At 39.1% G+C, this 12,257-nt stretch overlaps 1 protein-coding gene across 40 annotated transcripts in view; it reads left to right on the forward strand.

Annotated features, from left to right (window-relative positions):
- CLASP2 (cytoplasmic linker associated protein 2) overlaps window positions 1-12,257 on the forward strand; it is a 145,794-nt gene that overhangs the window by 32,321 nt on the left and 101,216 nt on the right. For 38 of the 40 annotated variants that reach the window (XM_014266212.2, XM_014266219.2, XM_074540828.1 and 35 more), the window contains one exon: window positions 5,217-5,287. In XM_014266212.2, the coding sequence (XP_014121687.1) occupies window positions 5,217-5,287 (71 nt within the window). Of the gene's footprint in view, window positions 1-5,216; window positions 5,288-9,899; window positions 10,139-12,257 lie in introns of those variants that run through there. The other 2 variants (XM_074541020.1, XM_074541002.1) reach the window with 2 other exon arrangements.

The raw sequence follows: 12,257 nt of genomic DNA on the forward strand, positions 1-12,257 counted from the left end.
TGGTAGCTCAGACTGTTGTTCCTTCAGAGGCAGACCTCATTTAAGATGTTTCTTCCCCCATGCCTGTCAGAGGTTTTCCCTTTGCTTAGATGCAGTAAAATTTTCAAGTGGTTATGCAGGAGCTATGATCTGTGGGGAAAAAACCCTTTGATGTAGAGTATCATCATTATTTTGAGAGGAATCTGTGTTCATGTGTGTGTGTCTGGGTTGGTTTTAAGGGTTTTAAGTATTACAGATAATCTGTAGTTCAGACACGGCTGCTTTCAGTTGTTGAGTTCAGCCTTAAAGAACTGCATTGCAGCTCCTTTGCTGTAACTCAGTGCATTAAAAATTACATGTAAACATAAATATTAGCAGAAAAATCTGTTACTTTAGTGTTTGGTGCACACATGAATCAATAGAATGTAGGCTTGTTTTGTTTGCATAACAAATTACACATTACAGAGCTGTGTGTTGCTGCTTGAATGCACTCCATCCTAGAGCACTGGAAAATAAGAGCTCCGGTCTGCTGAAAGGAAGGCAGGAAAGTTAATCAAGCATTGTTTTGAGAAATTGTTCAACTTCCTTAAATATGCAAATGGTATATACATGTTGTGTCTGTATAAAGCCAAATACGGTCAGTACTTTAATAATAGTAGACTTAAAAGGTTTTCTAATCTGCACCTGGTAGGGTTTGCCTTTGTGGAAAACACTGGATTTTCTGCAGGGCTTTACTGGACCTGTCGGAATCTAAGTAATGAATAAAATATGGGATCTTACTTTTGTAGTTCAATTTGACTTATTTACTATTTATTTTTCTTCAGTGCATTTCTCTTTTTTACTGAGATTAATTGGTGAGTTTGTTTATAAATAAAATCAGTCAGTTCCTCTTTCTATTTGTTATTTTTTAACTTAGAAATCTCAGATTATTATTAGGCTTTTTTGCTTGAAGCACTTTCTTTTTCCAGAAAAATCAGTGTGAAGTCAGTGGTTGGAAATTTGGATGTTGTTTTCCATTTTGTTATAATTGCTGCCAGAGAGGTTTGACAGTCTTTGGTGTCAGACCTGAAAGCAGTAGTGCTAATATATTTGTGAATAGTGAAAATGGATGTTTATTTACTGCTCAGTGAGCCAAAAATACTGAAGAGGGTTTGTTCTCTATGGGCCAAACTGAATGTTTTACAGTATGGAATCTGTGTGGCTGATCTTCCCTGAATGGAAAGAGTATACGTGGCTCTGGATAGCAGTTCCTTAGTCTGAGTGTTTAAAGCTTTTATCATTGAGGAATCCATCTGACAAATTTCCCCACTGTTGCTGGAGAAACAGAAATGCAAAAACCCAGTCATTTGTTTAGTTCCCATGTCTAGGGCCAAACTTCATTTCCTAAAATGTTGAAGCATATTGTAGTATGCATTTCTGAATACCACATTTTATGTGATATGCACATTCTACTTATCTGTCTAGTTCAAGCTGTAGATGAGGTCCATCTGTGTGTCCAGATGTGGACACATGTCTTCAAGATTTATTTTTTTTTCCCTTGGAAAGGGGAAATGTGGAGAAACAACTGCAAAGTTTCATATGGGTCATTTCCTGCTTTCGACTCAGTTTGGACATAAACAACAGACTAGTTCACCATCCATTCTTCTTCTTTATCCTTCTGCTGTTGATAGGGGAGTGGTGCTCTTTTGCCTCTTCACCACAAGGTCCACACTTTTAGGTATGCCCCTCTACCCATCATATGAACAGTTGAACTGCATCAAGCATTGTCTTGAAAAACAGCTTTTCAGTGTGAAGTGTTGTGCACATTCTCTGGAAGCATCCATGTTTCCATGTGTGCATGTCAGCTCAAGCTGTGTCCTAGCAAGGTACGTGTGTATTCCTCCTGTTGCCCATCCTCACCTTTGATTGAGGCCTGTTGCCTGCTGGAGGAGAGGGTTTGCCAGGTTGCCAGGAGCCCCCATTTAAAGTGCTACGACTTCATGCATTCATTCATTTATTCACTGACAGCCCATCCAGAAATACCTGCTGTCCCAAACTTGTGGTTTTTGTCAATGGGAATTTTCCCATCTTGAGGAAGACCTGTCTATGGCTGTTTGGGAAAAGGAGATAGTATTTCTGTCCACCAGTGACCTGTGGTGACTTCAGTGGTTGATTTTGATTGCCACATCTGGAGTTGGGCTTGCAGATTCGAGATGAAGGAGTAATAATGCTTCCCTTCTCAAAAATATTCCTTATTGCCAGTAAAACTGGTCTTCATCCAGCCCTGTAGAATTTCTTGGATTCCTCTTGGCAGGCTCTCTTTTGCCAGGAGCTGAACCTCCTGTAAACATTCTTAAATTGATGGTGGTTGCAATAATTTTAGAGACTGTAGCCCATACTGCCTTGCTGCTTGTCACCATGTGAAGAAATAAGAGAAGGAGGTAGTAAGAAGAGCAGGGTGGGAGGAGAGGGAGGGAGAAACTTGTTGTGAGAGACTTTGCAAAGTAGTAGTTACAGATCCTGTAAGCTCTTCTAAAGAGAGGGTTGGTTCTACAGTAGTGCTTTACCATGTTGACAGCTGTGTTATAATTGGCTCTTCTGTTGTTGTTGCAATTATGACAGATACTGTGGAGTGTGTCTCTGGTCATAACGACATGCTTTGAAAGTGTGAGGAGTGGCAGTACTGTGTGTTGTTCTCCAGCCTGCAACACTAACAATGTAGCATCCACTGCTGACAAACACATTTTTTTAAATTGTTTATAGTTAATACTTTATCAAATATTTTGCCCAGAGTGAGAGGCAACATGTATATTATTGTAAAATATTTACAAGGAAGCATTTTGCTTTTAGCTTCTGTTTAAAATACTCAGGAAAGCATTTTGAAAACAAAGTTCAAAAGAGCAGGAAATATTTTTTTTTCTTTTGAATTCTCTAAAATATTTGTGCCAAGTGGATAACATCAGCTTTACATGATGTAAAAATCAAAGTGAAATTTTAAGGCAAATCTGTTAATCTCTCTAGTCATACCTAGTTTCTCTTGGGATGACAGTTTGAGCCTTTCAGATATACTGTTAAGTCTTTCTTATTCACTAGGTGAACTGCTAATGCCGTGTTTGCTATGGAATCCAGCACTGTTGAGAGGAACTCACAGCAATCCCTGATAAACACAAACATATGAACATATGAGGCAAACACATTAACTTCTTGTTATGAAAGCAAGATGGCCTAATGCATTGTTATAGATATTGATTCTCGTGTGAACTCCTCGCTTCCTACGGTTGAAAGCACATAGCATGTTAATGGCATTTCATGTGTCATTAGTAAATTCCAGTACCCCAAAAACATTTCATTTCAGAAGTTTTACTTTTTCAAGTCGAAGTGCAGAAAACCCCATTTCAGTATATACTGCATTTGGTTTGCAAAATTGATCTTTTCAAAACTTGAAGTTTAATAGTAGAGCAGTGACATTTGTGAATTGCTGCCGTTTCATTTTGCTGTGGCAGCACTGGTTGGAAATGCAATGGTGCAAAAGGGAGAGGGGATAATAGGTTCCAGACACAAGCTGGTGAGTGTGTTAGGGAGAGATTAGGCAAACTACTACTGTGCTGCATCTAGTTTTGAGACAAGTTGAGATGGTAGGAGTTATTGACTTTAATGTTTAAGAGGGTTTTTGGTTGTGTTGTTTTAGATCCTTGCAGAAGGGTAAGCCTTTTTGTGGAGATCTGTATAGTTCTGATTGTAGGCTAAGTCCAGGACAAATTTGCTCTGTAGCATATTGCTTTGAAGTGTTTGGAAAGTAAACATAATGCATCCTGAGAGTTCCAGATTGTTGGAAGGGGGCGCGGGGGGGATAGGGCTCCAATTTTTTATGCTGTTGTCTGTCTCCATTTCATTTTTTTATCACATTCTTCATTATTCGGTAATGAGGTTTATTAGGTAAATGAGGTCCCAGTGAGTGAAAGGGATATGCAAGTCTCAGAGAATGTAGACTAAGTGCACTGCCTCTCTGCATGGATCATTGCATAAAAGTGGTGAGTGAAGTGAAATGAAATGCTGAAGTGAAATCTTCCTGTGTCCTTGACTTTTCTCCTTGTGAGAATTTTCATACCCAGGTGTAGTTCTTACCTATTTTTCTTGTTTTGTCATACAACAGTTTGGATTGTGAATTGTAAAGACAGCCTGTCAGTGCAAATTTTGAATTGGGTAATATAGTCTCTGGTTCTTCTGATGTAGCTGAACTGTACCTGTTCAGAGATCTGCAGATTGCCATGTGATTTGTAGTTCATAACTTTGTTCATTTAAAATCAGGATTCAGTCCTGATAGTCCTGGAGCTAAAAATCCCATGTGCGTATTACATCTTACCATATTCCCAGTAGTTTAAAATTCAGAGAAGTCTTTGGAGAAATACAAGAAAATATTCTCAATTGTTTGCAGCTGAACAGTGTCAGTGCAAATCTATTGTTAATGTGTGGGTCACATTTTTCTGGGAGATACTTCCACTGCTTTTTTTGAGTTTTCTACAGAAGGGATGAGAAAGGGCTGTTGAAGTGTTTTGCCAGCTTTCTTGATTGAACACCATTTTTTGCCCTGTGGGACTAGATTGCAAACGTAGGATTGTGGAGTTTTGTGATTTGGTTTATCCTGAATTTTATCTGTTTGCTGTTTACATGTAGCACAGCATTTACAGTGTGTTCTCTATTGTGACAGTTAAAATCAGTGGTGTGTGGGTTGGACACATCTAAATGTTTAGGGTATCTTAAGTTTAGAAGAAAGTCTTGTTGTTTGACAGAGCTCTTTTCATAACCAAACTGAGGAAATTTTGTGGAACAAAAACTTTTGAAGAAAATTATTAATAGTCTTAGAACAAATTAAATTCTTTTTTTTTTGTTCTACTGAACATTCCATAGTTCAAATTGTAACCTTTTATTGTTGAGTATGAATAAATATAGATATATATATAGACTATATGTACCCAATATGTGCTATTACTGAACCTGAACTATAGAAGGTTATTTTTAATCATGCTAATAACTATACTAAAGTTTTGTTCTTTGCTAAGTTTACTTTGTTTTCTATGCATTTCTGGGAATATGCTCAGCTAAAGAGCAATCCTTTAAGAATTGTTTCTTCCTACACTTAATCCCTTGAATATTTGCATTGCTGCTTTATATATGCTAATAAACTAATTTCTGTTTCTACCAGTAGCCGGTGGGATTTCAGACATTTAAAAATCCTTTGTTGTTTTTGTTCTTTATAGGTTGCAAACAATCTTTGCAAAATTTGATGAAATAAGAAACTCTGACAATATGATTTTAAGTAACGTCAGTGGTGAGTATGAAAGATCATATATTTATAATCAGCTTTAGATTAATGCAAGATAAGTATTTAAATAATAGCATTATCAGTGTGAGATAGATGAATAGCAACATGTAAATGCTAAGAAAATGAGACACTTGATGAAACGAGCTTGTGCACTTTACTTGGAAGTATTTGCTGGATTGTGGTCAGAATACAATTGGAAAAGGTGTTGAAACTGCATGGAAACAAGCAGGGAATATTTAATGAGTTACAGATGTGTTCAGCAGAGGATAGAAGAATGCTGCAAAGTGTTCATGTATGGGAAAAAAGATCAGATGAACCTTTATCCTTAGTATGTTTCTAAGAGAAAAATGTGCTTTAGTGATGGGTGTGTTTGATACTTTCTCTGTTAAAATTATGTATCATGATTATAATACAGGGAGTTTAAAATTACAGAAATAGGAGACTGCAGCATTCAAAGACAATTGTTGAAGTTAAAACTTCATTGAGCTTGAGCTCCTTATTTTGGTGTATTTCAGGAAAAAACAACCAGTTATGCAAAAAATCCCTGTTGGTTCTTACTGCTTTATTGCTACCATATTTTTTAGTATGAAAATTGAATTTAAAACTGTAAATTATGAAAAAAGTGTTACATAACAGCAAAACAAAGGAGGTGCCTTGGCAGTGGCGTTAGCATAGTGAGTTTTGGAAGCCTCATTATCTTCTGCAAGGAATCAATAGATCTTGTTTTATTAGGAAGTGTTTCTTCATATTAATTTGTCTTTGAAAGTAACTATGTTGATTATGGTCTGCTGTATCTAAAAAGTGTAATTGTTCAAGAGTAGAAATATTTTGAGGAATGTATATAATTCCTTAATGTACTCAAATATACCTTTTTCATTTTAAATTTTCTCACCCTTTTCTTGTTAGTGTGAAAACAGAAGTGACTGTAGGTTCAAAGGAAGGTGGTTTTGTAACCTTTTCTTTGACATAGCAAGAGTTTTTGTGCTGCATTTTGCTTTGAAATAAAGCATTGCAATTCTTGAACACTTAAAAATTGATTTGTAACAATTTATATTTTTTTTAAACCCACAGCATTCTAATTTGGGTAAGAATGTTTTACATAAAAATGTAAATGTTTATGTTCTGTTATATTGTAAACTTACTCATTATGAAAGGGTGAACCATTATCTTTTGCATTTAATATTAATACAGCTGCGTAGGTTTCATAGGTTTGAGAGATTCAGAGATGCATTTTACATGGGTATTTTTTCTGTCAGTAGTTCTCAGGAAAACAGAGAAAGTCACAAAGGGGAATATAAGGATTGAAATTATTTAAATATATAAATATATGTATACCATGTTGCTGGAGTAGTTAACATAGCACTTCTGTCCTTTTTGTCTCCATTTAAGAGAGTTGAGAAAGTTTATTTTGAAGCTATTTTTATCTCATGTGCAAAACACAGATATTGATGCTGATCTCTGACAGTATAAACCATGTATTTTGTCTTGTAGGTAGCAATTTCTATGCAAAAGTTATTGTGGTTCTATTTTGGTACCATAAATGACAGAATCCCTCTTAATACGTTGGTTTCAGTATTTTTTGCTTGAACCTAGTTCATCTGTTGCTTCCATCTAGGCAGTTTTTCAATGTTATTGAAAGGTATTCTTCCATTGTTAGTGCTTTATCTTGGCTTTGTGCTTCAGTATTCTCTGAAGGACAATTTGTATTTACTGCTTGCACGTGTAGATGTAAAGTTGCTGTTGAATTCCTGTGGCCTTGGTTCCAACTTTTCTTTCAGGGGCTTTATCAAACATCTCTGGATAAAGGCCAGATTTTAGTGACTAAATACATCTGTTACAGTGTTGAGGAGTTTTCTTTTTTTGGTGCTTTGTATATTTTGTAGTAGGGTTTGGGATGGTGGGAGTGGGAATAGGGTTGTCTTTCCCAAATGGGGAGGCAGAGGCAGGGTGAAAAGTACAAAAACACTTCATCTGGCTTTAATATCATTAAACTCCGTAGTGGGGCTTCTTAATAGCAAAAGAAATGGCTTTTTGCCAGGTGGAGTTACTGTCCCAAGTAGGGTGACTGTACTGATGGGGGTTCTGTTCAGTGTGTGATAGATAGGGAAGAACTTGTTCATACAACCTCAGAAGGTATCTTCTTCTTCATAGCCCTGAGTTGCACTGCTGTGGTAGTGAATATTTGGTGTGTTGACCTAGTTTCTGAGAATCCAGAGATGTGACTGAGAATTCTCTCATCAAATAATACTAACGTCAGTTGTTCAGTCTTTTTATCCAGCATGTACTTAGGAAGAAAAAAAGGAATAAAGAGTCAAAGCTTGCAGCTTTAAACAACCTGATTACAAAAATGTTTTCCATACTTTTTTGATATTCAAAGCAAATATATATTTAAAAATACTGATCTAATACTTGAGAGTTTTAAAAGACATAATGTTGGTATGCTTAGGTGTGTGAGAGAAATACAGGTAGGACAGGACAAGGTTTCCTTCCTGCCATCTTAGCACATTGGTAGATGTAATATCTTACTTTTTCAGTGTGCTGGAGGGGATCTAGTGAGAACAGTCCCTTCACTCTTATGTTGCCTCTTTATTGAATCTGGTCTCTGATGGAATGGTAAAGAGCGGGGGAAAATGAGTTACTGTTAGGGACTGACAGATCCTCTTCGAGGGTAGACAAGGTGGAAGGCACATTCAAACACGTATGGCTGGAATAATTGGGGTGGGATGTAACAAGGAGTTTCAAACCCAACACATGAGGAGGTGCCATGTCTAACAAGGGAACTGGGTAGGAATCTTAGTGCTTTTGCTTGATAAGAGTGGCCTACAGTCTTAAATAATATCCCACTGCTAGCTTGCCTCTCCAGCTGACCCTCGATTTTTTTATTTTTTACTCTAAGATGTGTATAGTAAAATCAGAGATCATTTCTTTAATGTGAATTATGTGAATGAATGAGCTGCTATGCAAACCTTGGGATTTGTTTACATTCATAATGACGTGTATTAAAAGAATCATATCAGGATGTTTGCCTTTTAAGCAATATCTTACACGTGCTGCTAGTTTTGCCCTTTCACTCCACCAGAACTATATGTAGCCTTCCAAACTGGAGAAGATTCTTTAAAGCACCCCCCCACCACCATTTTTCAGCAAGTGAATGTTCATTTCTATGGAAACAGAACTGGCAGCCAATCTCAGCACTACAAAAGCATTTGTTTCTGCTGCCTGACATTTGTAAATACTGTTTTCTTTAAGAGAATTCAAGCAGACTCCTGTATCGGATAGTCGTGTCATTTTTGAGATAGGGAATTAAAACAAAAGTAGGGAAACTATTAATACTGAGCTCCCTGCTGCACTCAGCAGAATGATTGGGCTGAAGATAAATCGTTCATCTCTATTCAACCTGTGCACTTTTTCCATTTTAATATTTAATGGCTCAAAGGACTGGCTTTACAAACACAAAATATGACAGGTAGGATGTATGATTATGGTGTAGGGGAGCTGTATGATGTGTGATAAAGATGCAGCTGAAATACATGTTCTCCTGGAAAAAAAAGGGCAAATAAAAATCCATAGCAGGAGTGTGTATCTGTTTTTCCACATTACACTATTGTTTTTTATTTCCCTTTGCTGTTTTCTATTTGGAAATATAGTTACTATGGAGACAGTGACGACATACTCTTAATAGAGCTCACCAGTGGAGCACAACATGAATATATATCGTTTGGGAATACTGGTGGTAGCTGCCGTGATTATTTTATAGAGGTTTTGAGCTGCATGTGTTCCTTCGGTGTGCTCAAAGCAAGCGGTCAAAATGTAACCACATCATTTTCCATTTCAACTGCTCTTCCTGATGGCTTATCATTTTAAATAGGAAAATCTACTGACCAATGAAGTGTACTGGTCAGTTCAAGCCCATTTGGAAGAAAAGGGCCTCATCAGGCTGGTACTTCCACTGGTTTTAAGGAATTTGACTGAGCTTTTGGATTGTCACTACAGGGAACTGTGTCTGGCTCCTTGCAAATGCGTGGTTCTCATGCTCGGTGCAACAGCATATGCTGCAGTCTGCCTGAGTTTTAAACTTTTCTTTTGGCAAGACTAAGTAAATTGGTACTACTTACTTGCTACTATTTTTTTTTTGATCACTTTGGATTGCACTCTTTACCCTCAGCATGTCACCCGAAAGGTACATTCAGGTACAAACTGATCAAGTACAAATTCTGATCAGCAGCTATCAGCTGATCAGTGTGGGCAGGCTGTCATTGATACTCCCAGCGTGTGTTGCACACATGCTTTGGAAGCAGTTTCTCTTTCAAAGGTGCGGGGGGGATTTCCAGAGAGGTCTCCCGAAAACTCAAAGAAAGAGGCAGCAGCTTTCTTCAACGGAACCCCTTCCTACTTCCTATGTCTTTATTATTTTTTTCATTTCGTGTTACGTTATGTTTTGGTTGATCTGTGTTCCGCAGAGCGCTCGTCCTTTACCGAGGCTCCTTCTCCTCCTCTGGTTTCGCGTTCCGTGGCGGTAGCGGGGGGCAGGGCTGTCCCCGGGCTGTGGGCTGTCCCCGGCGGCGGCGGGGGGACGCGGCGGGCCGTGACGGCGGGGGCGGAGCGCCCGGGGGGCCGGGCCGGGGCCGGGCCGGCGCGGAGGCTCCCTCGCAAGGCGGGACTGCTATTTTGAAGCGAGGCGGCGGCTGCAGCGGCAGGGAGCCGGCGGGGATCCGGCCGGGACCCGCCGCGCCCGCCCTCCCGCGGCACCGGCGGGCATGATGGCTGTGGGGGACGGTGAGTGGGGAGCGCCGTGCCCTTGGGGAGCGGCGCGGGGCCGCGGGGGCTCTCGGCGGGCCGGGGAGCTCGGTATGGCAGGTTGGTATCGCGGCTGGCGGGCTCGGCTTCCGCCCGAGCGGGCAATGGGCGATGGATGCTACGTGCGGCAGCCGGAGGGTACCGGACACCGAGCGTGGCAGCTCCGGCCCTTCTTGGAATTTTAACCGTGCCTGGGTTTCTGGGATGGCCCGTGATCTCAATTATTTACTACTCTGGCCGATTCCGCTGTGCATTTTTATGTTGGCGTTGTGTTTACCCCTCTCGCCTCGGTGTTACTTGTGTTGGCCACCTCTGCAAGATAAGACAGAATTTACTACACCGCTCTGTAAACAAGCGGATGTTAACCTGCCCTGTTGTGTGAAGAAATTCTTACTTATTCGGCATAGCCATAAAATAAGAGCCTTGCTGCTAGATCTGGGGATGTATATTTAATAAAGACATGGGATGTTACTACGTTTCCTTCGCTGCGCAGTGTATTGTTACACAAACCAATGGAAAGTAGGTCAGTAAAGCGGTACAGACTATATGGTTGTGTTTTGGTTAAAAACTAGACTTACGTTTTGTCTTTAGGACACCCCTTGGGTTTGCGTGTCAGCCAGGTTCTCTGAGCTTAATACCTTGATGACTTGAAATATATGTGATATTATTTCTGGGGAGACTTGAGGCACATTCATTGGACTTGCAGCAAGTTTAGGGATGAGGTAGGATGGCTATGCTTTCACAAGTGACAATGTATGCAGATTTGCATAAAGAAGATGGTTTATAAAGATCACAGATTAAGATTAAATTTTTTTATCTGAATTTGCCAAAACAGTAGTTGTATTAGTCCTGGGAAAGACTCTTTATTGAGGCAGCCTGAAGTGTGTGTTTCCCACTTAGTTCTTTCAAATGTCAGAGACCGAAAGAGTTAATGATTGTGACCAGAGCAGTGAAATTATGTCTGGACTGCACAGTCCAAAAAAAAAAATATAGGTGGTTCTCTGATGTGTCTGTTTTTGTCATTTGCAAGGTGCAAGGGAAGTCATGGTCTCTGTAGAACTGAATAAGTACCAAGATCACTCTTGCTGAGATTTTTTTTTCTCTTGGAAATGTTTTTCTTCATCTTTGTTTCCTTCCTGTGAGGCAACACAGTTCTCCTTGGTGTAAACATGAATGGTGGTAACTTGCAGGTTAAGAACACAAGTTGTAGCATGTTAAGAAATAGCTGTGTTCTCTAGGCAAAGCTGTAGGATTTTTGTCATTCTGTAATGGTCGAGGTTTATAAAGTGAGGGTGGTTGTGGAGCTCTCTTCTGTATAATTTAATTCGTCATTAACAAAGGCACTAAGAACAAAGTACTGTTCATGCAGTCAGCTGACATTCTGTGTAGGAGCTTTGAGCAATAATGCCAGATACAATTAACAGTGTAGGATGATTATGTAGCTGTTGGTCTCTCTTAAAACTACTGCTTACCACATTTACAAGGAATTCAGTCTTCTGATGTTGTGTTATGAAACTGCAAGGGAAAACAAAACCTTAGTTACTGCTAAGAAAACTTCTTAATCTTTTTTTCTAAATTTAACGATGGTTTGGCTGCGGTGTTTTGTTTTACAAATATTCTGTATATCCTCCTAATACATGCAACACAGAAGAAAATGTTTTAAGGTTAGTGGTTCTGCAGCCTTTGTGAAGTGACTTTCCTTTGCAAAATGTCACTTTGTTGTGGCCAATATGTACGTTTAACTTAATATTTGTGAGGCTCTGCTGAAGGCATTATGCAGATATTCTAGAGAGGAGATTTTTTACTTGTTTTATTTGGTTTGCTCACTTAATCAGCCTGGATGTATTATGGAATTGCAGAGTATGGTTGAAAATGCTATTTAGAAGTGGTAATGTCAATTTTATCTTGAATGCAAGACCTTGGCTTATGGGAACTTTCTGGATTTTTTTTTTCAGTCTTCTTGAGCACAAGCAGAAATGTAAATAAAACGTGATGCTTAGCAGTTGAATCTTAATCTGATTTCTCAAGTGAAGATTAAAGTGAAGAACCAGATTTTCTGTTTGCCCCCATGTTAACTGTCTCAAGCTCTCCAAGCTATTGTTGGAAGAATGTGGAGGGGGAAAAAATAATCCAGTGCTTGTGGCCCAGCAAACAAATGGGCCGTAACTTCCACTGTAGC

The sequence above is a fragment of the Zonotrichia albicollis genome, chromosome 1 (assembly GCF_047830755.1).
Source record: "Zonotrichia albicollis isolate bZonAlb1 chromosome 1, bZonAlb1.hap1, whole genome shotgun sequence".
In the NCBI taxonomy this organism is placed as follows: domain Eukaryota; kingdom Metazoa; phylum Chordata; class Aves; order Passeriformes; family Passerellidae; genus Zonotrichia; species Zonotrichia albicollis.